This window comes from Amia ocellicauda, chromosome 19 (genome assembly GCF_036373705.1).
Source record: "Amia ocellicauda isolate fAmiCal2 chromosome 19, fAmiCal2.hap1, whole genome shotgun sequence".
In the NCBI taxonomy this organism is placed as follows: Eukaryota; Metazoa; Chordata; class Actinopteri; order Amiiformes; family Amiidae; genus Amia; species Amia ocellicauda.
Window position 1 is genome coordinate 26142236 of NC_089868.1, and position 27101 is coordinate 26169336.

Consider the following 27101-nt stretch of genomic DNA (forward strand, 5'->3'; position numbering starts at 1 on the left):
CCTGCAGGAGCCGGGCTCTGAGAGTGGGGGGCAGTGCTGTGGTTCGGTTGCCCCCATGCCCCTCTGCCTGTGTGTGTGGCTTTCTTCCTGCTCTCTCTCTTCGGACCCTGCTGTCACTCCTGTCCATCACTCACTCAGTTCTCCTCCAGCCTGTCTGCCCCTTTATTTGCGCTCATCCTGCCGCGCATGCGTGCCAGGCCAGCGCGTACGAGGGCGCATGCGCGAGAGAGGCGGGCCGGGGCCAGGCCACGCCCACCCCGCTGTCGTCACTCCGGCGGCTCAGAGAGACCGCGGGACGCAGCCGAGCCGCCGCCGCTGCAGCGACACCGTCTCCAGCCACAGCGGGCCAGCGACACCGGGACACCGGGACCGGGCTGGGACACACGCCGGGAATACAGCGCCGCGATCAGCCCCCGCATCGGCCGCCCTCCGGAGGTCAGTATGGGTTTCCTTCGTGTCCGAGCCGTGCGAGTGGGCGAGCGGGGGGATTGTTTGGGTCGCAGGCGGGGAAGGCGGGCTGCACTGACGGGCGCCTCCTCTACCCCGGGTGCGGGACTGAACCCGGCCCGGCCGTCTGGTGCTGTTTTCACCGCAGCGACTCCAGCCCCACCCCCCCTACCCCGCATCTCCACACCGGCCTCGGGGCTCGGGCTGTGGAGGTGCCGGGTTTCCAGTGTCCCAGTTCCGCCCAGATCCGGGGAGTGTCCCGGCCGAGGGGGGCTCATCTGCTGGGGATCAGGAGAGGGAACAGCGCCGGGATGAGCGGCTCGCCACGGCAGCGATAATACCCATCCTCCTCCTCCTCCTCCTCCTCCTCCTCAGACTGCCCAGCATCACCCTCTCGCACCGGGACGTCCCTCTGGGCAGGCGGTCCAGAAACACTGCGCTCCGGGCCACGGCGTGTGTGAGCTGCGCTGCCGGCCGGCGAGGCGCTGTGGGCAGCTGGTGTGGCCGCGTCAGCGCATCGTGTGCGTTGGTCAGCTGCTTCCCTGCGGCCGCTGTCTTAACGCTGAGCTGAGCGCTTCTCCACTCCAAGCTTGATCCGGGAAACCATGTTGTTGAAGAATGAACTTGAGATGTGAGAGTGTATTATTATAAATGCTGTTAGTCTGAACTTATTTCTGCCACAGTATTACAACCACAACAATAACGCTTTTCAGACACAGGACGGATCTCAATAACATGAGGGCTGTTGGTTCCTGCTTGGTGGCGTTTGAATAACCAGCCCTGGATGATGACATGTTGGCACAGGCATGGCTGCGGGGCTGCGCTGTGAACCGCCTCGCTCGTCTGATTACTTGTACAACCCGTTGCATCGGCTCCTCCAGAGGACTCGGGTTCGAGGGGGTCCTGCTGTGGGAGCACGGGCAGGCGAGCGAGCGCAGCAGTCGGGCTCGGATATCTGACGCACCTGTTTACTACACAACTGTTTACCTGTCCAGCACCCTGTACTACTAGGTCTAAGTGGGCCGGGCCTGGTCCAGGCGGTCCACCGTCCCCCGGGCTCTTTAACAACAATCCCCATCTTTCAAGGTGTGGAGAAATGTCTAGGTCCCACTGGACTGTGGCCCCCTGGGACTGGTCTTATGCGTCATGCTGACGACTGCCCCTCTCTGCCCCACAGACTCTCTGTAATACTTTATAGCCAAGGGAGGGACCGGGAGCCAGGATGTGGGTTTCTGCTCATTGCAGCTCTCTGGCCTCCGACTGTGCCACCTTGCCAAATCCCTTAAACCCCTTGAACCCGGATGGGCAGGAAGCAGTGCCCAGCTCACTGAGGTCACACTGCAGGGAGCCAATCACGGCCCGGACCTTGATATTCCTGCACAGAGAGGGAGGAAGAGAGTGAGACAGAGTGGCACAGGACGGGCAGAGGCGTCATGCCAATAAGGCATGACCGGGCGTGTGGTGGAGTGAGTCAGTGTGGCTTGTGTTTTTCTTGTTATTAATAATAATTAATAATATGATGATGTTAAGTGAGTCGGCCTTTGAGCTGTGCACTGCGTGGCACGGGGCCCCTCTGGAGTCGGGCTGTGCCAGGAGCGATCCCAGTCTGGTACCTGCCCTCTGTCTCGCTTTCTGCTGCAGCTGGACTCCCCTTGGCTCGTTACACCTCGTTACAGTTGAGGTGTTCTAATAATAGTGCTGTCTGGGTGAACAGCAGGTTTGTGAGCCGTGTACAGTAGACAGAGCTGGGAGAAGGGCGTGTTCTGGGCTGTAGAAGAGGTATAAGTTTTGCCATCGCGCTCAAGTTATCTTCTATACGCAGTGAGGCACGCAGCAGTCGCAGTCCCCTCACCTGAGAGTTCATGAGCAGATTTGACGCTGTCCATCTTGTTTTGTAGCACCACTGTGTCACCCGGGCCGGAGTCTGAGCCCGGCCTCACCGTGGGAGGTGCCTGCAGATGTCTGTGTGGACGATGGCAGAGGGGTCACGCGGTCTCATGATTGTCTTTCTTCCTCGCGTCGAGAGTGAGCAAGTGCCGGCCCCGGCTTGGGGGTCTCTGGATGCGAGACGGTTGGGGGCGTATGAATCTGGTGGCCTGTGTGAAGTGCAGCTGTTCAGGGGGACCCCGGGGGAAGGTCGGCTCGTCTGTAGTTTGGTCAAAGGCTGCCAGGCTCCCGTGGCAGGGCGTGCAGTTTGTACAGAGAGGGGCAGTGGGCCTGTCTCTGCTGTGTTCAGGCCGTACAGCACGGAGGGCCAGCGTGTCGGGACTGTGCTGTTTCCCACCGGAGGAATGTGAAGTGGCAGGTACTCCAGAGCCCTGACACCGCGTTGTACCCCACTGACGCCCCCCCGGCGCTGAGCGGCTCTTGCTGGTGGTGGTTCAGCTACTGTGATTTGAGTCACAGTGAGCACTTACATTATTAGAACTGTATTTATGTGCGTTTGCCTTGATTCATTCATTCAGTCCCTCTGGTGTGAGATTTATACGTCTTGAAACAGTTTGTTAAATGAGGCGCTTAATGAGGCCTTAATGAATTTAATTTAAATCAAAGCCTCTGCCCTTCATCGCGGTGTCCGCAGGGAGCCCCCCGACCGTAATGAATGGTGTGAATTTCCACTGCCAAGCGCTTGTGGTGTTATCAGAGGCAGCAGTGTACTTAATATAGCCGCGCTGGGGCACAAACTGACACGGAGACAGAGAGAGAGAGAGAGGTGCCCCTTATCTGTGGGAAATCACCGGTTCTCTCTCTTAACAATGCTGGGGTTTAGGTTAGTAAAGCTGCGGTGCACAGACACTATAATAACCCACAGCACGGCGCTCCACCATGGCACCAGCGGAGTACAGTTCTCACACACCGTCCCAGCTCCAGCGCTTGTGTGTGCGACTGTGCGTTACAACCTCCTCAGAGCCCAGGCTGGGCCGACGAGTGTTTTCCTGTTTTTCCCTCTCCTCTTCATCCTGTTCCCACAAGATGCTTTTGTTAGTGGAAAATATGTTGAAATTATAGTCTGCAGCCCCGGGGGTGAAGCACAGAGCGGTCAGCTTTCTCACATCCTCACCCCCCCGACCATAACAGCCAGTCCTCTGCAGAGACGGCTCTGGATCTGCGTGGAGCTGCTCTGAGGGGACGGACGGGCCTTTAGCAGAGACGGGTCTGAGTGCGTGGAGCTGCAGTTGCAGAGTCCAGCTCTGTTGTCATGTGTTTGTTTACAGCAGATCGGTGCTGAACTGTGCAGAGAAAGAGCTTCTGGCAGTGTCGGTCATCCCCCCCTCTCAAATTCAAATTCAAAAAGCTTTATTGGCATGACCAACTGACATCAGCTTTGATATACAGCTCCAGCCCCCGATTACTGGCAGATTGAGGCACAGAAGCTGGGGTTGTGTTGCGCTGTGCCGCCCCTCGTCTCTCCAGGCTGATTTTATAGCAGTGCGTCTGTGCTTGTGTGTCAAGTTTCTTTGTGTTTGTGAAACATGTCCCTCTCGTTGGCTCTCGGGGCTTTCCTTGTCCGGCCGTTATGGGAGTGAAAAATTATCTTTTAAAATGGAGCTGTGGGGTGGGGGGATATTTTAAGCCTCTGGGGTCAATCTCTACAGAACATTTTTCGAGGGCCTCAACATCTGTCCGACAGTTAAGACCAGGGACCCTGAGAGAGTTCACAGGCTGTGCTCATCTCGGAGTGTGTTTACAGCTGAGGGGGTGCACAGGGCACGTTCTCTCTCTCTGCTGCAACGCAGAACATTTTAAAAGGGATTCAAGTTTATCTGGTTTTCGATTTTTTTGTTTTGTTTTTGTTTTTGTTTCCATTTTGAGCTCTCAGAGGTGAAGCATGTGAAGACAGCGAGCATCATTGAGGGGCAGAGAGCGATTGCCCCAGCCTGGACTTTCCCTACAGTGTTTTTTCTTTCTCTGTGTATCTGACTCCCCCCCCGTGTCTCTGTGTGCACAGCCGATCGGTGGGTGCCTGCCGTGTTTATATGTGGGGTGAAAGTGACTGGTGCCGCGGCCTCGGCAGCCATTGATTCTGACTGGGAGCAGCTGGCAGAGCCCGGTCCGTGCCAAGTGTGCCAGCTGTGCACGGAGGGGCCAGCTGCACTCAGAGAGCTCACCCCTCCCTGTGCCGCGCTCCGCTCACTCGCTCGGCCCCGCACTGCCCCGGCGCGCTGCGGAGATTAAACTGTGATTAATTTATAAGTGCTGCTGTGTTATTTTTAGGTTATCTTTCTGCATGTACATGCGTGTGGCTCTTTCCGTGCCCACGGTGTGGGTGCTGCTGCACTGCGTTTGGCTGTGAACTGAGGTTCACCCTTTTCTCCCTAATGCTGGGCCCACAAAATGAAACCATGGAGGTTTTTGAGACGCAGAAGCACTTTCATTGTGAATGAATTCACCTCTCGATACGCTGTTCTACATGCCTCAAAAACATGATCCAGGAATCTGATTTATTAAAGCACCGAGGCATTTTGCACTTCTAGCTCAGATATCCCCTGTGTCCTGGGATCGCCCTTATATTGATAAAGCTGCGATTGAGCCTGGAGGGAGGGCTGACTGTCAACGCTCACACCTCAGCCTCCGCACCGATCAATCGGTTAATCATCATGAATCTGTCGGGATGAGATGAATGACGCCTGCGTCGCAGTCCTGACTCGAGGGGGGAGGGGGAAGGGGGGGTCCTGACCTGGCCCTGCTCTCGGGGACTGTTACTGGTCCCAGTCGGATGCAAAACGTTTTTCTTTTTAATTATTAACCTCAGTGTTAACACACTGGAAAGCCAATGCGTTCGATAAACTCTCCCCTTGATCAGAAGTCTGTAAACACCTATGCTGAGCCCGGACAGGCCAGTCAGGTCTTCTGGAAGCTCGGGGCGCCGGGGCTGGAGAAGGCCTTGATTGAATCGGTGTGATCCTGTCAGTGCCGCGCCATCTGTCTGTCAGAGCGGCTCCCGTTCGCCTGTTAGAGGAGGTTTTCTTCTGTCATCTTGAAGTCGTTGCAGATGGAAATCACAGCGTTAATGGAGCCTCTTAGAGCAGTGATGTGTGAAGGCCTGCAGGCGTGCGTGTGTGTGAGAGTCTGTGTCTGTGACCGTGAAGCCTGCGCTGTAATCTCCAGTGTAGTGTCCACTGAGGGTGGGGTGTGTGTTCAGACGCCTCCCAGCTCAGGAGTGGCTACGTTCCTGCGTGGGTGCCGTCCCCTCGCACAATGCGCTGTCACTCAGGGCCGCAGCTGCTGTGGGGAATTCTGGCTATGAACATTTAAGCCATTTTGTGTGTTGTTTTTTGGACCGGTTTAAAATGTAACGCTCTCTCTCTTCTGCTGCTGGTGAGGTGTGTGTGATGTGACAGCTGAGCCGTGTGGAGGCTGTGAGGCCCAGAGAGGCGCTTTGTGCGTCGGCACAGTGAGAGCGGTTGTGTAGCGGAGCTGGTTGTGCAGTTGTGCGTGGTTCAGGGCATGAGAAACTGACAGATTCAAATTCAAAATGAGCTTTATTGGCAAGTGTTACCAAAGCTTTTATAGATACAGCAAAGAGAACAGAATAATCTCTCTGTCTTTCTTTGTGAGAGAGGAGCTGCAGCAGGGCTGTGTACTGGAAGATTGTGTGTCTGATGCCTGCATTTCGGTGTTTTCGTAAGTGTGCCTGTATTGTGTGTCAGTTGGGCCTACTTTGGTATTATCTTGCCGTGCTGACTTACCCCTCGGGCAGCTCTGGTGTCCAGGGTGCTGTGGACAAGGCGCCAGCGCAGGGTAACCCGAGAGAGAACCCATCACTCTACAAAAAAGATAAATAAATGGGGAGAGAGTGGCGGCCTGGGTCGGAGTGGGAGGCTGGGCTGGGGCAGTGCGTTCGTGCTCCAGTTGGGGCTGTTTGAGTGAAAGCGTGTGACGGCAGCAGCTCACTGTGTCGGGCCGGGGCCGAGGGTTTTTCGCGTCAAATGGGAATGTGGAGCAGCGCTGCTCAGCGGGGGTGGGGGGTAGTGATGGCCAGGCGAGTGGCCTGTCGGTACCTCTCGCCCTGCCTCCTTCCTTTTATCTTCCTCTCTCTCCCTCGCTCTTGTTTCTGTTCTCCACATCTCTCTCTCTTCCCTTTCCCTCCCTCTCTGACCCAGTGCTGTCCTGTGTCATAGTGGAGACACCTGGCTGCTCTCATGGGGCTAATCGGCCGACACGCACTGAGAGTTTAGCCTCCCTGTGGCCCCGGGACCTTGGCTGTGTCTGAACCTGACCACAGTTCGATACAGTGGTGCGTGTGCAGACTCTTCTGTCACTCCTCCGAGCGGCTCGCCCTACCCGGCGTGTCGGGGCTCGCTCCAGCGCTCGTGACTCGGCGGCTCTGAAAGCACTGTCTGAGTGAGCGTTGTTTGATAAGAGTTACGGAAGTGCAGCGACCGTGTGAGGGTGGGGGGGCAGCGGCGGGGAGCGGCTCACAGGCCCGGTCCAGTGGAGGTGAGCAGAACAATGTCTCGTCTATTTTTAGAGGCTGATGCATTAACGCTGGAAGCCCGAGCATCCTGTCAGAGATGTCATGAAACAGCACGCACACTGACGCACGTACACACAGACGGACGCACACGTACAGCGGCTCTGGAGTTTGGGGGGTGAGGAGAGTGTTGATCGTGCTCTGGGGGGATGGGAGGGTAAGATGCAGCCACTGCTCGAATTCGCAGCTGTTGCTTCGCCTCCATTAGAGCGTGGCCGCGTTCCACCGGGCCGGAGACGAGCTCAGAGCGGGCTTTCACCGAGACACACTGCGGCATTGTGCTGTGGGACACGACAAGAGAGTATTCATTCTGCAGGCTGTCTGCTGAAGGAAGGAAAACGACACACACACAAAAGCCCTGCAGAGGAGCTTCCTTCCACTAGCGATGCAGCGCTCGACCCTGCACACATCACACACGCACGCACACACACACACACACACACACACACACACACACACGCACGTATTTCTTTTCCTTTTCTCAGACGTGCGCACACTGCTCTGGGTCTGAGGGAGGACGTGTCAGCCGTGCCTGCTGCTTTTCTAGTTTGTCCCGTCTTTCCCTGCTCTGAGGCGGGTCTGGCGGTGGTCTGTTGGGGGTCCGAGCACGCCCCTCTGATACAGTCAGGCTCGGGGATCTGAGTGGTGCTGATGGGGCACGGCCCCGTGGGGAGCTTGGAGTCGTAGAGAGCTCAGGCGGTCACAGCTGGGTGACCCTGGATCACAGGAGCCGAGAGCGAGAGACCGAGACGGAGTTAGAGAGAATTTGTTTGGTCTCTGGCAGGGCAGATGGCAGCTGTGTGTGTGTGTGTGTGTGCTAGTATTAATTTGATGAAAGTGAACTGCGAACATAAACAAGTCAAGTGACGTGTTTCCGCTTGACATCCAGCTGTCTTGTGGAGTTGTGCACTTGGCCGGTGCGTGTGCGTTGGTTAGTGGCTATTTTCTGCAGAAGTGTCGATGGGGGAGAGCACAGAACAGCTGTCATTGGAGACGCATGAAGCAAATTATGGAGACGGGCCGGACATAGACGCTCCTGCTCCTGTGTGTGTGTGTGAGTGTGAGAGTGTGTCCTCTCTGTGTGAAGGCCTTCTCTCTCTCTCTCTCTCAGCTGCACTTCATCAGTTTTAACTGTCCTGATCGTATAAACACAACTCTCTCCCTCACTGTGCAGACTGCCTGCCCCCCCACAGTGCTGTCTGCTGCATGAGACTGTGAGAGTGAGCTGTGGGGGTGGGGGGTGGGTGGGTGTGTGAGTGTCTGTGGGAGAGCAGGCGCTTCAAAGGCGGGGATGAAAGGCAGCGCGCCTGGCCTCTGTCGCCCAGGTGGCCTGGCAGGAAGGCTGATGGGGGTGGGATCGTAGAGAGAAGGAGGGAGGGAGGCACAGTGGCCACAAGATGAACAGCAGATCTCCCTCTGAACTTCAAACGCTTTCACTGAACTCCCCCCCAGCCTGGGACAGCAGTAATAGCCTTGTTTGGTGTTTCTGTCCCGTAACGCCACATCACACCAGCCTTCAGCATCTCCCTTTTCTATCCCTTCCCCCTCTCTTCCTTCTCCCAGGATCACTGCCCATTGCTGCTGAATCCCACGTCTGGCTGGCTGGAGACAGAAGTGTTATTTTCTCCGTTGCCTCTAATTAAGCAATAAATAATGTTGGGCTCAAAACGCCAGCCAATAAACGCATACTGTAGACCTCCTGAGAACCTGCAGAGAGGCCGAGGTGATTTATTGCATTGTTGGAGAGTCTGGGCTTCATGTCCGAGCGGGTCTGTGACCCGATGGCCCAGACTGACGCGTGTCTGAGCTCTGCTGTGTCACACATGGGGTCTCACTCGAGAGCTGGAGGGGGTACTACACACCGTGCTCTCCACTCCTGCCTTTGTGTGTGAGTGTGAGTGTGGGTGACGAGGGATCGTGTTTCTGTGCTTAGTGACTGCGTGACGAGGCAGGTTACCTCTCTCACGTGTTGCTCACAGGCTGAAAGGCTGAGCTCAACATCAAAAACAACACACACACAGGAAGCAAATCTCTCTCTTCTAAGAGAGAATTAAAGACTAAAAAAGTGACTCATTGTGGGAGAGCGATGTGTAACTGACATGGGTGTTGCCCCAGGTTTTGGCAGCATGAGTGCGCTGGGATAGAGAGATACAGAGGTATAGAGAGATGGAGAGAGAGCGAGAGGGAGAGAAGAAGAAGAGCGGTACAGCGAGAGACTGAGAGGTAGTTATTGTGTTTTTTCACTTCTCTGTACTGTCTGTAAAGGCCACACTTGTGAAGCTCATTCTGAATTTGAATTGAGAGCGAAAGACGGAAGAAGGTGTTGTTTACATTGTTCAAATCAGGAGATTAAAAACCCTTTAATTGTGTTGATTTAACCTGGCTGTGATTCAGGAAGTTGACTCACTAAGCACACAGGGGGAGCCGGGACAGGAGTCTCCACGCTCCCGACCATGCCTCTACTCTGGGCTCCCACGGTCTTGCTAACTTAGCTGAAGGGTCTTTGTTCCCTTTGTTTTGCCATGTGAGGTTGCCCCGCCCCGCCCCGCCCCACACACCTGCCCCTGTGCTCGCTGACTCCTCTGCTCCTCATACAGTCACAATGCACTTCTCTCTATTGTTGGTGCTGCTAGGAAGTAATTGTAATGTAAAATAGAGTTTCAGTAAAGAAGACAGACCTGCATCATTATTGTCATCTGTTATTAGCTGTAGTCACATGGCGACACTATTTGTACAGATTTAGTCTGACTGTGAGAACTTCAGAGTTGTTCTCTTGCACAATCTTGAATCTTCTTCCACTTGTCTAAACACAGACCCCTCCTACAGTTCGAGCGCTGCATGCACAAAATCGCGCACAGTGGATCATTGTGATCCCAGTGATGTTGCTTGTGCTTTCTGTATGGATATGACCCATAATGATTGATTTGATAGATGATCCATTGAAAAGGCCAGAAGCCCCACTCACAACAATGCTGGTACCCTCACAATTCCACCCCCAGCTGAGCGTTCGGGAGCCAGTCAGCAGTGAGGACTTACAGCCGTTCGATCCGATGCCCTTCTTTAATACAGCGGTCAAACGCTGCGGTTTCCCCTCGGCCCGTACACGGCACGGCACAGTGCCTATGTTTTTGTTAGTTCTTACCCTAGTGACACAATTTCCGAGCTGGAATGTCACTCCTGAGCCAAATCCAGGCTTTTCTCTGCTGGTGCCCAGAGTTCAGTGAGCGAGTGCCTGGGAAACACGTGCCGCTCCTGGGCGGCCTGGAGAAACGCTGCCATCCCCGCAGCTTGGCACCGGCGCTCCGTCTCTCGGGACTCCAGTGAGCTCGGGGCTGGCCGTACTGACCGTACACACACACACACACACATACACACACACACAGTCACATTGCACACTGTAACACATGCTGTCCACACTGTTACACACAGCGCTCCCTGCCACCCTGTGACTCATGTGAACTGTATCAATCACTTGGCTGAGTCATGTTTTGTACGCTTTTTCAAAACACATTGATATTCTTGTGGCTGAGTGAGGGCCCTGCGTCTTCCCTCACACAGCCCTGAAAAGAGCCGTGACAGGCCTCATGCGAGTGTGCGGTGGGGCATTGCAGCTCGATTGCACTTCCGGTTGTCACCCGGCCGTTGTGTGAGCTGGTGGTTTGGGTGTGGGGTGCGGCGAGCAAAAGGGTGCAGAGCAGAGCGGTTTCACTACTGCTCTCTGGAAGCGTTCATACTCTCCCGAAAGTAAAAACACCAGATTCTTTCATCGCCGGTGGTGTTTTCGTTGCTGTCATTTAATTACTCACTCCTGCGGCTGACCTCCATCTCTCCTCGCTCTCCCACCGCCCCCCATCTGTTCCCCAGAACTCAGGGGTCACCCCCACAGCACCGTCTCTGCCTGATGCTGCCGCTTCCCCTTCTCATTGCAGGGAAAATCAGCCGCTGCTGCACAGAGCAACACTTCCGTTTGGCGGTCTGCCGTCGTGCTTGTTGTTATTTTAGTGGTTGTTGTGGTTGTGGCGCCGTGGCCTCTGGAGGGCCCCCTGGTTGTTGCCCCCCTGTGGCCCCCGTGTCGGCCATTTAATTTCACTCTTTGATTGCATTTGCGTACTTTTTTCCTTCTGGCAGTGTAACATGAAATGTGTGGCCCTCGGGTTTGTTAGTGTGAAGGCTGTTTAAGCAGGGGAGAGCAGGGTCTCGGGGGCCAGTAGAGGACGGGCGCCGGCCCTGGAGAGCCACAGTTTGGACAGTTTTACAGGGCTCTTTCAGTGATCAGCTGTCCAGTCAGCCATAGCAGATGGTCACTTGAACCTGTTAAGCCCACTAATTGAGTCCATTAGTTCATTAAGGGCTTGGGAAGGGTAATGTAATGGCACAGCCGTCCAGAGGAGCCACTGATCCAGCTGCGGGGCCTGCCTGGCCATGAGGGGACTGGGACTGGGAGTGTGAGAGTGACGGCTGCTGTCAGGCCAGTAGGCTTCAGGGCCACTCTCTCCAGCCTGTCGTGCCGTCCCGTGCTGTGCCCCTCTGCCGTGAGAGAAGTGCTCATTTGTTTAATAAAATCAACCTTAAAACATGACATACTGTGTCAGGAGGTGGGGTGTGAGCTACTCTGCCACCAGCTGACCTGTGCACCACGAAGAGGCCCCCGGCAAGGATTGTGGTTGCATATTGCCGTTAGTCTGTCTGGTCTGATAACAGGGAATAATACTGGCAGGAGCAGGCTGTTTTATCTGGTGTGCGTGTGCGTGTGCGTGTGCAAGGCCGTCTCTGCCTGTTTAATGTGACGTGAGGGGGTGATGAACCATTACAGGAGGCCCAGCATACTGTTTACATCTCTGCAAGTGTGCAGTAGGGTTTGTGTATGGAGGGGGCTTGTATAATGTGTGAGCTTGTGGTTTGAAAAGGAAGTGGAACCAGCAATACTGAGAATCATGTGACACTGTGTGTGTGTCTGTGTGTGTTATATTTCGCCACAATGCACAGTACGAGTATTCAAACTAATTCGGCAGGAACGACTTGACATGTAGGGAGTGTCGGGGCAGCCTGTCCTACACTACTCCCCTCTGAAGGGGTTCACATTTAGATATTCAAATGAGGAAGGCTCTCGGCAACTTCCCCTTCTGCTTCACGCGTTCTACAGTAACGGTCATGTGCTGTCCGTCAGCATGTCGGAGAGCAGAGCTGGGGTCGCTTTCACCATCATATTATCTGTTTTTGACCCTGAGAGCTGAGATTAAACATAGGCCTTGTCCTGAGCTCCAGCCCAGCAGCCCGGGCTGTGTGCGGTGTCTGTGTGCAGGTCGGCTCGCTGCCCTGCCTCTCTGTTCCTCGGGGCAATGCAGTGGAATTTCCTGCCCCCTCCCCCTCCGTCCCTCTGCTTTAATCACGGCAGTTACAGATCTGATGTGGAGATGGACTTGACTGAGCTCACCTCTGATCTCTCAGGGTGTTTATTTAGCCGGTCTGATGCAGCTTAGCTTCTGCTGGGATCAACAGATTTACAAACACACAGGGCAGGGATCGTTGTGTCGACTGGCGTGGCATTAAGTGGCCTGGGGTTGTTATTAATCCCCTTCTGAGTTGTGATGGTTTTATTTTTCAACAAGAATTCATGCTTTAAATGGCAGACAACATAGGTCACTTTTTTTGTGGTGGTAGTGGGTGGTATAGTGGTGGTGGTGGTGGTTGTTGTGGTTATTGTTGTAGTGGTTGTTGGGCCGCAGTGGGGAGCGGAGCTCCTGCCCCAGAGAACCAGCGGCTCTTTATTTCATGACTCAGCAGGACTGGGATAAACACAGCGAAAGTTTGGTTGGGCGGTTTGCTGGGATTGTCTGTCCACAGTGCTAAAGCCACACTGATGGCCAGGGGGGCGGGAGACAGCTGTCCTGTGGGCTGAACAGGGCTGACCTGCACCAAGCGCCACCGCAGCACGGCCACCCAGCCTCCCCGTCAGGTAGGGCTCTGTGAGCATGGGGCTGTCGGCGGGGGGGGCAGGAGTGGTCCCTGCGGTCACACATAGGACACTATCGACACAGAAACGCACACACACCTTAACGGACGCCCTGGTAAACAGGAACTGAAGAACAGCCTTAATCCTTTGGTTTGTGCAGCTGCCCCGGGGCAGAGCTGGCAGGCCCGGGCAGGCTGTGGCAGGGGTGGGGCTTCAGTTTGGCAGCAGGAGCAGAGACAGTGGGGGGTGCTTGGTAATGCCCCCTCATGTGAAAGCTTTGTGTCGCCGCAGTGGCCGTGCTCAGGGGCCCCATGGGGGCCGCAGAGAGGTGGATTGGGGCACACAGATCAGTGGCCAGCAAGTCGTCCTGCTTGCCCAGTCACTTCTGCTTCTCTTGGAAAAACACGCTATTGCACAGTGCTGGGGCACCGTGCTTCCTGTATGCTGCGCTGCGCTGCATTGCGTAAGGCTGGCCAGGAAGAGCACGGTCCCTCTGGCCCTGTGGCCCCTCGGGGTGGTTACTGATGAAGTATCATTACTGCTGGACTTTAGTTTAGTTCTCTTATGTTGTTTTTGCTGTGTGCTGAACCATTACTGTGTGTAGTGTGCTGCCTGTGCAGGAGCAGAATGACGCTTGATTTGTCAAACTGGAACATTAATTGGAAGTTAATCAGTTTCCCCTTCGGTAGCCAGAGGAATGAGCAGAGGCCGCGGTGTCAGCGCTCGCAGAGGGTGGGGGCGGCGGCCTTAGCGGCCGGGCGGGGTTCAGCTGCAGCTGTCGGGGAGCTCCAGCGGGGATGTTATGGGAGACACTGGCGCAGAATTGACGGCAAGCGTCTGCTGTTCTGCCTGTATCAGGCGTCTTGGCGTGTGTAGGGGGATCACGCTGCCTCCCATTTCTGCTGCTGATCAAAACCGGGATGTTGTCGCCGGTAATCGGACAGCATGGCCCTGCAGGCAGGGAGCTGTGGAGGGGGGGCAGCCTGTCAGAGAGGCCTCTCCTGGGGAGGGTCTGTCGCTGGACGCTGTGGTCCTGTGAGACAAATGAGCAGGGCCTCCGACTGATGACAGAGGGCTGCGCTGCGCTGTGTTGTGTTGTGTTAGTCTGGTGTGTAAAGAAGCCGTTGTCTCCATCGCCAGTGGCTTTCAACAAAATACCGTTGTTATTGTTTTTCCCCAAAGAATGGAGAGACGGAGACAGAGGTATCTCTCTCTCACAGACAGGCCAGCCAGTCCCTCTGTCGGCACTGCGCTTCTGGCCAGCAGAGAGACACCTGCTGCCCGTGTCCCTGCCGCCCCCTCAGCGCTGGGCAGCTGTCGCACTTTTTCTGCTCAGGCACTGTGCAGGCCGCCCCCTTGATCAGGCCCCAGCCAAGGCAAGCAGCCCCACCTAGTGGGCAGTGTGAGAGCTGCAGGCAGAGCGAGTGCTTATTTCACTGCGAACCTCTAACCCCTGGCATCAGGCGGTCTGTGCTGGCAAAGCATCAGCGCCGAGCAGTAAACAACCACCGTGTCCGAGGGCATAGCCATATGAAAGCTCTGTCCCTGGAGGACAGCTGCCATCCCAGTGGAGGACTCGGACCCTCCTGCCCGTCTCTCCTCCATGCACTGCAGCCATCAGTACTGACCGAGTCCCCTGTTCAGTGGCTCCGGAGGGGTGACTCCACTCCTGTATTGACCTCTTTTTTTCATTGTCTCTTTTTTTGTATCACTTCCTGGATGCATCCTGTGTTTCGCAAAGCTGCTCTGTGGTTTGTGTGAGACAGTCAGGCCTCCAGCTGCAGAGTCACGCTGTCGTTGCTGCCGTGGGCCCCGGAAGCGTGCTTTGCCGGGGCGGGCCATGCAGGGGCCACACTGGAGGGCAGCTTGTGTCCATGTGAAACGGGCCCTGATGTGGGTCTGCACTGGGTTCTGTGGGGGGACCCCAATGCCGGGTCCAGGGCGGAAACCTGCTCCTGCTGTGGTGGGTGTCAGTGCTCTGTTGTGCAGCAGCGGGCCGCAGTGCTGTGCCAGGGCACCGGGGCTCGAGCTGCGAGAGCTCGCTAGTGACACCGCCTCTCTCCGGTACAGCGATTGGTCCGAGGGTGAGGGGTCTGACCGCACATGCTGTGCCTGGCCGTGTGTCATGTGACCGTTCTCTCTCTCCACAGCTCCTGAGTGGCACACGGGCAAAGCGTCGGCCTGCGAGGCTGACATGCACGTCTGACCAGCGGCAGGTGAGTGAGCCTGGGGGGGTGCTGAGGCGCTGCTGTAACACGGACTCACATGTGTGCGTGCGCACACACCCTCACACACTCATTCGCACACCTAATCAGGATTACAGGTTTTAAATACATTGCAGATCTCTAACACCTCTTGGCTCTGGTCTCTGAGCGCTGCAGGGGGATTATGGGATGGTGGGGGAGGGCTGTGTTGTGCAGCTCATTCCTCTGATGTGGGGCTGTCCTCACTCCTGAGGCTGACACTGACATCGGCAGGTTGCCAGGTGCGGTTTACAGTCAAAGCTCAGACTCGCTCTGCCTCCTCTTCCTGCCTTTGATCCCTAATTAGAGCATAATCTGCCCACAACAATCTGATTGAGTCTTTATAATGATATTCTTCAGCTGAATGCAAATCTTCAGTCAGTCTTTGTCCTGGCACACGCAGTCTGGGACGCCCTCTCCCTCCAGGAGTCTGACGTGTGTGTCTGTCTGTCTGTCAGAGCCTTGGCTGGGTGAGCCGCCGGACCATGAGGTAACTGCTGCCTGGTGCCGAGCTGTGAGGAGACGGATGCTATGGGAATTATGGACCCCCCCAATGGGCAGTCCAACGTCGCCAGCCGTGCTGCCACTGCGTCGGAGGTGAGTGGGGCTGGGGGGTCACTGGGGAACACACCCTAAAACACCTCATGGTCCAGGGCGGAGCCCCTCGTTAACCATTTGAAGCAGGTGATTGATGAGTGAGGCGGTGGTGGGCCTGCCCGGCTGTACGGGTCTCTGTGGTTGTGGACAATCATGATTAAATCTGGGATGGTGCCTTCGCAACGGGCGTCTCTCAGAGCGCAGAGCAGGGCCCGGTGGTGTGCAGGGTTGGGCGCCAGCTTTGCATGCCCTGCGCCGTCGGCGTTCTCACGCTGCCTGATCTGAATATTCCCGTTCCCACTGGGAGCGCTTTGCATTCCCACAGTGCTGGATCGTTCACACGCAGCCTGGAGCCGCCGCTGTGCCTTCAGTCTGCTCTGTCCCCCACGCTGCGCTACAACACCTCATACTATTCCACTGTTTTTCTCTTCAAGTATGTGGGAATGCAGCTTTGTGTCTCTGTGTTTATTAATTGTGTGTGTGTTTATTAATGGCGCTTCTCGTTGGTGTTTCAGAAGAGCAGCAGCTCCGAGTCGCTCAGTGACAAGGGCTCCTGTGAGCTGAAGAAGAGTTTCGATGCCGTGGTTTTCGACGTCCTGAAGGTCACGCCTGAGGAGTTTGCCGTAAGACCCACGGCATGGGGTGGGGGGCTCTGTGGGAGGGGAATAGCAGAGCAGTCAGGATGCTATTGGAGAGAGATGGGATGTGTGTGTGTGCTGTTCAAACACTTACCCAACTCTCTCCCCCCTGCAGGGTCAGATCACACTGATGGACGCTCCTGTGTTTAAATCCATTCAGCCTGAGGTGAGTGGAGGAGTGCTGGGGTGTTAATAATGACACGGTTAGTGTGTCGATAATGAGCGTCTGCGCAGGGCAGTGGATTTCCTCGTCAGTGCTGCTGTGGTGGCTCAGACAGGCCACCAGAGGGCAGTGTGTGTCCAGGCTCACAGGGACAGCGGTGGGAATGACTTAAATTCTGCATGTTTTATATATGTATTTGATGCATTAGCTGCTTTACATGGGGTCCTCAGGGGTCCGGGAGCAGGACAGGTCCTGTTCCTCAGAGGCAGAAATCACACTGAGGCACTAGCTTGCCTCTTTGTCTATTACGTGTTAGGGCTGGGGGGTATACCGTAAAAAAAACTATATACTGGTATTCATTTACAGACCGGTTTGGTAAACCTTCATACCGATGTTTTAAAGTTTTCTGTGCTAATTGAATCATTTACTAATTAATGTGCCATTCAGCTGCCGATAAACTCGGTCACTGACCCACAGCTTGCTGCTCGGCTGCTTGTGGCTGCGCTGTCTGTCGCACGGATCTGATGAAAGAACGCTGGTCGCGTTCATGTGGTGCAGATTTCCGAAGATCTGTGCAGATCTGCACGGCTCCACCAATGGGATCGGTGGGATTCTGCAGATCTGTGCTACAGAACGCGGCAGCCTTTCTTCACAAACCCTGCAGAAATCGCTGTAATTGGAGTCATCGGATTTAAATTAGAGCTTTATTGTGAAGATTTGATTTAGCTGAAGAGCATCATAGATGAAATGATATTTGTTAAAATAGTTGGTGTTGTATAGAATCCTGTCTGGTGTTGACAGAGCTGTTCACGGCTTCCGTATGTGATGAGTTGATTCTGTGGTGTCACGCAGGAAGACTCCCAGATCGCGCATCTCTGCGCAGAACTGCGCTCCTTGTTGTGGAATGATGCTGCCTCAGCCAGTCAGTGAAAATGAACACCACGTGTGTTGCGTGTTGACAACGCAAACAACGCAAGAAGCGCAGAGAGTGAAGCCGAGGTGGCGTAGAAAGGTGCGACGTCACTGATAGTTTGGACGTGGTTTGATTTCACAAATCCGTGAAACGTGACTTGTAAGTTTGTCAGTGGCACAGTGTGGACCCCTCTCGTGACTCGGGGCTGAGAGGGGAAGGTTGTATGTTATGTTTCAGGTTATGTTGGTGGGTCAGTCTTTCTCTGTGCAGCTGGTACAGCAGTTCTGTGTTACAGTGCAGTACAGTGTTACAGTTCTGGGCGGTACAGTATTACAGTACAGTGTGTTAGTTTGGTACAGTGTTACAGTACAGTGTTACAGTTCTGGTTGGTGCAGTACAGTGTGTTAGTTCAGTGCAGTTCTGGGTGGTACAGTGCAGTACAGTGTGTTAGTGTTACAGTACAGTGTGTTACAATAGAGCAGCTGAGCGCAGTGCTGTCACTATCTGTTGCTCAGCTCTCTGGCTCTTTGGCCGCTGGCGCTGGGCGTTGTTGCTGTGACTGTGTCTGTGTTGCGTGGGTGGCTGTGCTGACAGACTGCCTGGTGCTCAGAACGTCGCTCTCCGCGGTGCTGTGGGGGCCCAGCGCTCCCCCTGCGGTATTGTGTCCCTGCCCTCCTGCCCCCGGCCGGCCTGTGGTCCGAGAGCCGCTGATTCACACGTATGCATGTTTGTATCTTTATTGGGTGACAGTAAGTGGAGTGCCGGGTCTGTCTGTTAACAGTCTGCTCTGGGCTGTGCTGACAGAGCGGGGGCTTGACCTGAGGTGACCCTGCGAGGCGGTGCTGCTCACGGACCCCTCTCAGGCTCTGACGCTGCACTGGGATTGGTGGGTGGAGGGATGGCCCACAGTGGAAACCCACAGTGACCATGTGTGCCGGCTATCGCTGAGCGTAAACGCTGCCTCTGTGCCGCGCGGCAGACAGGAGCCCCTGTGTTCACCCCACCACAGCGGGCCTGTCTGTGCAGGAGCTTTGTGGGCCGGGTCAGCGCGGGCGGGACCACAAGCCAAACCCCCCACAGGCCCGTCTTGGTGCCTGTGCAGTGCCTGTAAGAGGGGGAAGGGGAGGCCAACCAGCAGGGGGCACTAGCGAGAGGGAGAGAGGGAGGGAAAGGAGGAGGAGAGGAGGTCTGGTAGAGCAGTTTGGTTCAGGAGGGTGAAGAGTGCAGCAGCTTGGCAGGAAGAGCGACACACGATGTTCTCGTTATAGAACAGTAAATGCTGGTGTGTGTATGCGTCTCTCTGTGTGTGACTGAAGCCCAACTTTCCAATCCTGCAGCCCCACTCTTTCTCCTGTTTCAGATTTATAACTGCAGCAGCCCATGAGAGAGGGAGGGAGGGATAGAGAGGCGGAGTGGGGGAGGGAGGTCTGTGTGCGGGAGCCCGTGGGCCCGCCTTCCGTCTGTCTGTCTGTCGTGCTCGTGGCTTCTCTCTCTACCACAGTTTTATTTACATTTAAAAAACTGCATTAGGATGTTGATTAGCCTCAAGACGGACGATGCTGGGCTGCAGCTCAGTTGCAGCCTCTGTGTCAACGGCCCCCGCCTCGCTGACCGATGCAGCGTCCGAGCCACAGCACAGCCGGTCCGGCCCGGCGGGGGGATAGGTGCGTGGCTCGGGCAGCAGGGGGCGTCCCTCCGGGGTGGGATTGCTCTTTGAGCAGCAGGAGTGATGCTGACCTCGACTCCAGTGAGGCGAACAATAGAAGCATCAGTGTATGTGTGGGGGGCGGGTGCAGATATGAAACAGGTGCTTCCTAAACAATGATGCATGTTTTTGTGTTTTACAAAATTGAGGAAAATATTTTTGTGTAAAAAAAACATATCTGTGTTTCAGATGTGACCCCCTGTCCCCATAAATCTATATGTAGAGACACAGAGATGAATTTGCAGCAGCAGGGGGGGTTCCCAGACAGGAGACTGCAGAGTCCAGTCGGCTGAGGTGGGGGGTGAGAGAGCTGTGTGTCTCAGAGCGGGGGGGGGCGGGCAGCTCTGATCCCTGGGGCTAATTGGTGCAATTTCTGTTTTCTGGAAAATATAAAATCCTGTAAAAAATAACACGGATCAGGGAGTGGGAGCCGAGGGCCGCATCTGAGGGGCCCGAGACCCTGCTGTAGGGGAGTCTGTTCCAGGTCTGGTTTGATTCAGGGCTGTGACGTCAGCCTCGCGGCCCCCTGCTGCCTGCAGCCTCCCGGCGCCGGCCCAGATGGGAAGTCCTGACTGATCTCTGAACACCCAGCGGCTCCTGGCCCTGAGCGCTGCGCGCCGGCCACGTCAGGTGACCAGGCGTGTCAGGTGACCAGGCCAGGCGTGATCGCAGCTGACACGCTGCCCCCCCACACCCCACTGGAGCGGAGCCTGCGACTGTTTCTCCTCTCGCTGCCTTTCATGAGAGCGGCTCCAGTGGGCCCAGCTGATGACAAACAGCTGTTGTTTGGTTCCCCTCTCTCTCTCTCTCTCTCTCTCTCTCTCAGTACAGTGTCCTGTGTTTCTTCAGGATCTGTAAACAGCGCAGCTCCTCCTGCCACCTGTCTGCTCTGTCCCTGTTGTCCAGCCTGTCTCTCTCAGATGCCCCCGGGGGCAGTTGGTGCGCGGCCCGCTCTTATTGCCTTCTTGAGCAGGGCCGCTTCCTGTCCCCCGTTCCCTCTGGCCTCTGGTTGCTTGGCTGTGCTTCCCATGGTTCCCAATTTTTATTTGTTTGGTTTATTTCATTAGTAGAGTCTCTGTGAAACTGGTGCTTCTCCTCCTGGCTCCGAGGCCCTGTGCCCTCAGACTGTGCCCTGACACTCCATGCCTCGGTGGCTGGAGAAACCAGCTGCGAGAGGGACATGGAAGTCCGCTTCGTAACGCAGCGAATGGTACCATTTCCCTTGTTGAAAGAGCGGGACGGGGTCTGGGCACATGCCCTGGCTCTCCCCTGCCTGCCGCAGGCTGTGCCGCCAGAACAAGACCCGTCCGCCGCGGTGCTGCTCAGTGGTCGGCGCCATGCTCTCCCTCGGACAGCTGCTGGGCCGACGCTCTGGACTGTATTGGGTATTTGTTTTCACAGCAGTGGAGTTGATTGAAACGGGCAGAGCCTACTCCTTGTTCCTGCCGTGCCGTGTTATTGGCATGACATAGAGAAGTAGTAATGTGTTGCCAAAGCAGTTTTTACACTGCTTACACGCACACACACACAGATGTACATGCACGCACGCACACATACACATGTACACACTCTCACACAGACATGTACACACTCACACGCTCTCCTCACTCACAGACATGTACACGCATGCACACGCTCTCCTCACTCACAGACATGTACACACACACACACACACACACACACACACATATGCTCTCACTCACAGACATGGACACACACACACACTCACACACACTGGTGTACTCTCACGTGCGCTCTCACTCTTCCCCCGACAGTGCTGTATATGCAGTGAGGACGGAGGGTCCCACTCAACCGAATCACTCGTTTCACTCATTCTTTCTCTTCGGGGGTCTGGTTACGCAATGGAATATCCCAATCTGGAACTCATTCACCAAGACGACGGCACGAAACAAAGAGACGGGGAAAACAATCGGCAGAGAGGGAGAGAGAGGGATGCAGGCAGGCTTTAGCAAAGCATTCGGATCGGCCTGCCCGTCTCACTGCGCCCCCAGTTTTCTTATGCCATGTGTCTCGGCACTCCAGACAGGTTGGACCCTCGGGCAGGTGTCGGGGTGTGGCCCCCTGCGGCCCCACAGCGCTGTCCCCTCTCTCTGCCCACGCGGTGGCCGGGTCACCCGTGCCACCGGGCCACAGGGTCTGCAGGACAGCTCTGCCTCCATCTGCGCACGCGTGTGTTTTTACAAGTGTTCTCTGTAAGCGCACCGGCGGGGGGGACTTCCTCCAGCACAGTGCCGAGCCCCTGTGCATCAGTGCTCAGTGCTAAGGGCGGGGGGGATTTAGGGATTCAAAATAACATCTCGTATATGATTTATCTGGCTGCGGGGGGGATAGAGAACGCTCTTGTGCCTGTTGTAGTGACTGAGTGGAGCAATTGTGTCAACAAACAACCCCAGCTGGACCAGGGCGACACGAGCGCGGTGGACCTGCTGCGGATCAGTTTCCGTTTTCCTTGGAATGAATCATGGCCGCTCTGTGCTACCGCCGGGGTCCAGCGCGCCGAGTTCCAGGCCGCCGGGCCCGGGGGGACGGGCTTACACAACATTTTCCTAATATTACATCAGCGCTCAGTGCTGGCTGCCGGCCCCGACAGCGCCGTCCTGGAGGGCCTCATGTTCCTGCATTGCGGGCGGTCGGTCCAGCCGTGCCTCACGCTGACCACGCGGTGTTGCTGTCCAGTCTGAGCCGCGGCCCGGTGGAAGGGCGCTCCGACGGCGAGCGCTGGGCCCTGATCCCGCGGTTTCCATAACTATTTTAACATCCCAGATGACAGAACATGAGGGGGAGGAGGTTGTGCTTGGACAGTATAGCAGGGAGAGAGAGGGGGAGGGAGAGAGGGAGCTAAGAGTGAAAAGTGAGAAGACCTGGATCGCAATATTGTGCAAAATTTAATTAAAATGTGAAGTGAGCAGCCCCCCACCCCCTCAAAGAACCTTATTTTGTCCTGTGCAGGTTTTCCATTGTGGCCCCTACCATCCTATCCCTGTCCCTGTGTGGCCCCTGGCCGGACACAGATGGAGTTGTGCGACTGTGTTGTGCCGTGGCTCTGAGGCGCTGCGCTGCTGTGGCAGGGCTCTGTGTTTTTCATTTCGCAGAGGAAATGTTTCCTAATTAATACCAGCACTTGCATGATTTAAAAATTAGTTTTTTGTTTGGTTTGTGTGTTCCTGGTTCTATATTGCAGGGCATCGGTGCCGTCAGCCGTGTAAAAGAGACGCGCAACTGCACGACACGTCTGCTGCAGTCAGTCAGGACGTGGCGTGTGTGGGTCGGTTCCCGCGCCGCACTCGGCTTTGTTCGCATCGCTTGCTCTTCTATTGACCGTTTAATTGCAGCCACATTGCTGCTCTGGACCTGAAGCGCGTTTCATTTTGAACACAGCGTCCCGATCCCCGTGCACGATTTAATTCTGTTTAATTTCATTTTAATCCGGGGGGGGGCTGTTTTGACTGCAGCGGCTGAGTCTTGGCCGCGGTGCTCGTCTCTGATGAACCCCGTCAGAACAGACGGCGTTATTTGTCCAGTCTCTTTCCTTCCTGAAGCATCTCTTTCTCTCTCCCCCTCCAGGAGCTGTCTAGCTGCGGCTGGAACAAGAAGGAGAAACACAGCTCGGCGCCCAACGCAGTCGAATTCACGCGCAGATTCAACCAGGTGAGTGTGGGCCAGGCCGGCGCTGGTCACCCCCCTCAGCTCCGCGGTCAGCCTGGTCTCTCTCGCTGAGCATCGCAGAGCCCAGAGCGCCGGCTCCCCGTGCTGCCCACCCCCCTTGTGTCCCAGGAGCCCGACGCCAGGCCCGTGAGCTGACAGCACCGGTACTGTGACTCACTCCCCAAACAACAGGAGCGGACTTCTGTGATTGTGTGCAATACTGAGCCCCGCCGGGCCGCTCTGTCCGCTCGTGTCGCTGGGTGACGGGAGGATGTGGACGCCTCTCTGCCTCTCTGAGCCCGGGGCCCGGCGGCCGTGCGCAGCGGCGCGGCACAGCGCTCTCGTCTCGGCCCATTTCCTTTCATAGTGTGTAGACATGTGAAAGTGTTCCTCCAAGACTCGGCTTCATGGCTGGTTCAGCTCGTTGCTGTCCAACACAAATATTAGAGGATCTCTCAAGAATGTCAGAGTCTCGAGTGGAAACTCCATCCATTTATAGCAGCAGGAAAACAAGGAAAGGGACGGCGCCGGTAGCCAGGCAGCCCGGGGCCTGACACGGTGCCGGAGCGAAGGTGCTGTGTGGCCCGGGAGTGACGTGCTGCCATGCCCAGTGTTGGCAGCGCTCAGGGCTGAGTCCTGTCTGTTACCCAGGGCACCCAATCGCCAGAGCAGGAACCCCCCACCTTGCCCCAGTTCGCCAGTAGTTCTTACTGTAACTGTCCAATCATCACCTCCGTCGCTCTGCGGTGCCTGGACTGGCCCGGCCTGTGGCCCGCGCTGGCTCCTCCCCGAGGCCCGGTCAGGAGCGTGGGGAGATCCCGAGCAGTTACCCTGAGAGCGGCCGCTGTGCCGTCTGGACTCTGTGACCCGTGTTTGTTCTGGTTCCGTTTTATTGAGTTACTGCTGTGTTTGTGTTGACGGGCTGTTTATTAGCCTGTGACTGTGCCGTTGGGCAGCGAGGCCAGGACTCTGCCATAAGACCGCTTCCTGTGGCCAGACTGTGTCGTGGTGTCACTGTGTGAAGACCCCCAGCCCGGCGCAGCTCTGCCCCCCAGGGCGGCCCAGGGCTGTTTTCGTTGCCTTTTCTGTTTGTCGCTCATCTCTTCCCGTCCTCCTGCCGTCCGACCTGGACTCGACGCAATCCCCCCCAGCAACCATAATTCTGCCTGAGGCCTCCTGTCTGTCTTCTCCTTTTTCTCTCTGATGCTTGTTCTCCCTCTCTCCCCCCGTCCCTCTCTCAGCCCCCGGATTAGCTCCCGACACATGTTATGTATTACGCACATCTGTTTTCCTTCGTTAAGATATTTGCACAGGATTTTGACAGTTTGCTGAAGTGGAAGCTGTTTTTTTTTGTTGTTGCTGTTTTTCTTCTCTCTAAAAATGCGCTTTGAGTTGCAGCTTCCAGCGCCGATCGCGAACGCGTCCCGCCCGAGACCCGGCGCTGCTGCTGCTGCTGCTGTTGATGATGATGATGATGATGTTGTTATTGTTGTTGTTGTTGCGATTGCTGCTGCTGCAGTGTGGTGCGCTGCTCCCTGGCTGTGGCGTGTGCGCAAGCGAGTTATTTGTGTGTATAAAACTGGCTGCTGATTGCCTCTAGTCCCTCATCTTCCCTGCCATGGTTTTCTCATTATAAAAGCACCAAAAAAACTAAAATAATAAAACGTCAAGCACAGTCTTCTCTCTGCTGCAGTCGCCCACAAAAAAACCCTAAAACCTCAGTCCTGACGGAGCTGGAGCCGCTGTTGTGTATTTCTACTTGCACCGATCCACTTGGCAGGAGCCCCCCGAAACTGGGGCGTGCGCCAGGGGGAAATGCTCAGCTGCGGAGGTCAGCGGTCGTTAGGTGATGTGAGCGGAGCGGAGCGGGGTCCCGCAGCGGCGAGGCCCTCCCCAGGCTGCCGCCATCATTCACCGCCATATTTCTTGCTTGGCGCTCCTCGGTGCCGGTCTGAGAGGAAGTTCAGCCCATGGCCTCAGAGAGAAAGCCGTGTGGGGGGGCTTGGGCTGCCATGTGACATAGGGATGTGGTGGCCTCTGCCTGTGGGCGCTCTGCTCCCTCTCTGTCTCTCATGTGCCCTCCCCCTCTCTCCGTCTGTCTGTAGAGAAACACTTTGCTTTACAGCTGTTACGGGGACGGAAGAGTCTCTGCAGTTGGTAGTTTTTTTGTGGTGTCAGAGTGTCCCGTGTGTGTGCAGTGTGTGTCTAGTGTGCGTGCGGCGTATGTCCATTGTGCGTCCAGTGGTGTCCATAAGTGTCCAGTGTGCGTGCTGTGTGTGTGTCCAATGGTGTCCATATGTGTCCAGTGTGCGTGCCGTGTGTGCCTCCAGTCGTGTCCATAAGTGTCCAGTGTGCGTGCTGTGTGTGTGTGTCCAATGGTGTCCATGTGTGTGCAGGTCCTGCCCGTGCTGACTGTGCCCTGTCTGTGCAGGTGAGCTTCTGGGTGGTCCGAGAGATTCTCCACGCGCAGACCCTGAAGATCAGAGCCGAGGTGCTGAGTCACTACATCAAAACCGGCAAGGTACGCCCTTATGATTCGTATGATTTCTTTGTCGGAAGATCGACCCAATGAACTTAAATCCACCTTGAGCCTGTGTTACTTGCTTCCTTCTCTGACGGTGTGCTCGGCCGGTCACGCGTGTTACCACAGTGTGAGGCGCGAGGCCATGCATCTCCAGGCCGTGGTATCTGACGTAGCCGCGTGCGTTTCCTCTTGCAGAAGCTGGCTGAGCTGAACAACCTGCACGCGCTGATGGCCGTGGTGTCGGGGCTGCAGAGCGCCCCCATCTTCAGACTCACCAAGACCTGGGCGGTAGGTTCCACAGCAGATACCCCCCAGCACAGCCACGCCCGCCGTCTCTCCCATGCCTCAGCACAGCCTGGAGCCACCCACCTGGAGCTGACAGTGCATCAGTTCAATCAATCAATCAATCAATCAATCAGTTTTTATTTAATATAGCGCCCTCTGCAGGGTAGCCACAGAGCCCTTTACAGATTGAAAATAAATTAATACACCGTTGGGCACAGAGGAGAGACTGTTAATGAAGTAGACTAAATGACTCTGCTGTCCCCCTCGTATCGGCTCCTCACACCAGGACTCTGTGATGGGAGACGGACAGATATGGAACGACCCCAGTCTGAGCCTCTCTCCTTCAATCCCTGCCTCGCTCCCTCCCTCAATCCCTACTTCCATCGCTCCCTCATTCCCTCGCTCCAGCACCTGGGTTCCCGCCCTCCAGGCGCTGTAGGCCGCATTCTCGTGTCCTTACCTAACTACAATCTCTCAGCGGGCCGGCAATTTATATTACAAGCTGGGAGTAAATCCGCCCTGCTCCCTGTGGGTCTCTGCTGTCAGTGCTGTGAGTGAGGTCACCCCACCCCCAGGTGCTCCCAGACTCTAACCCTGGGGTTGACACTCGGGGTCTGAAGCAGGCCGTGTCCGAGAGCGTGTCTGTGCAGTCCAGTGTTTTCAGTGAACAATGAAGCTGTTAATAGTGATGAGAGTGTCAGTGTGCGGTGTCTCTCTGACCGCCGTCTCTGACTGCTGTCTCTGACCCCCACAGCTGTTGAGCCGGAAGGACAAGCTGACCTTCGAGAAGCTGGAGTTCATGATGTCCAAGGAGGACAACTACAAGCGCCTGAGGGATTACATCAGCAGCCTGAGCATGACGCCCTGCATCCCCTACCTGGGTAAGAGCCGCGCAGAGCCGGCTGCGTGAGAGCCGTACGTCCGTCGCTCCGGTACGAGAGCGGATGTGCCGTGCCATACCATGCCGTGGCGTGCAGGGCTGCTCTTCTTGAATAAATCGACACACGTTCCTCGGGGGAGACTGGTGAATTGGGGGGTCGGTTTGAGCTGGGCCGGGGAGGAGGGCAGCCGTACAGAGCCAGAGACCGCGCTGTGAGCCGCTGTGCACGCAGGCAGATGCCTATAAATACACACATCTATGTTTATACTTTGTGTTTGTTTTATGAAAAAATAAATGAAGGGGCAGGCTGGACAAGTGTGTGTCTCTCCCAGGCCGGAGTGTGTGTTTGTGTGGTGCATGGCACAATGCAGGATTCATGGAGACGTCGTTAAAGGGCTTTTAAAAACGAATCTATTTATTTGTTTGGGTGTTGGCAGCACAACTTGTGTCCAGAAGTATGCGCTGAAAGAGTCCAAGGGCACAAAGCTGCATTAATCCTCTCTGAGCGCTGGAGTCCGCCTGCTGCAGAGCTGCACTTGTTCTTAACTTGTGTGGTTTGGTGTTTTTAGCTCAGTTTCTAAAACGTTTCTCCTGTACCCCACCCTCTGATCG

General features: G+C 55.8%; 1 protein-coding gene across 3 annotated transcripts in view; it reads left to right on the top strand.

The window, feature by feature from the left end:
• The first annotated feature begins 259 nt into the window (after nt 1-259).
• Nucleotides 260-27101, top strand: part of ralgps2 (Ral GEF with PH domain and SH3 binding motif 2) — a 47734-nt gene continuing 20892 nt past the window's right edge. For 2 of the 3 annotated variants that reach the window (XM_066692490.1, XM_066692492.1), the window contains exons 1-9: nt 260-435; nt 15026-15091; nt 15577-15715; nt 16231-16338; nt 16469-16519; nt 22720-22803; nt 25232-25321; nt 25520-25612; nt 26364-26490. In XM_066692490.1, the coding sequence (XP_066548587.1) occupies nt 15650-15715; nt 16231-16338; nt 16469-16519; nt 22720-22803; nt 25232-25321; nt 25520-25612; nt 26364-26490 (619 nt within the window). In that variant the 5' untranslated portion in view covers nt 260-435; nt 15026-15091; nt 15577-15649. Of the gene's footprint in view, nt 436-833; nt 1079-15025; nt 15092-15576; nt 15716-16230; nt 16339-16468; nt 16520-22719; nt 22804-25231; nt 25322-25519; nt 25613-26363; nt 26491-27101 lie in introns of those variants that run through there. The other variant, XM_066692491.1, reaches the window with a different exon arrangement.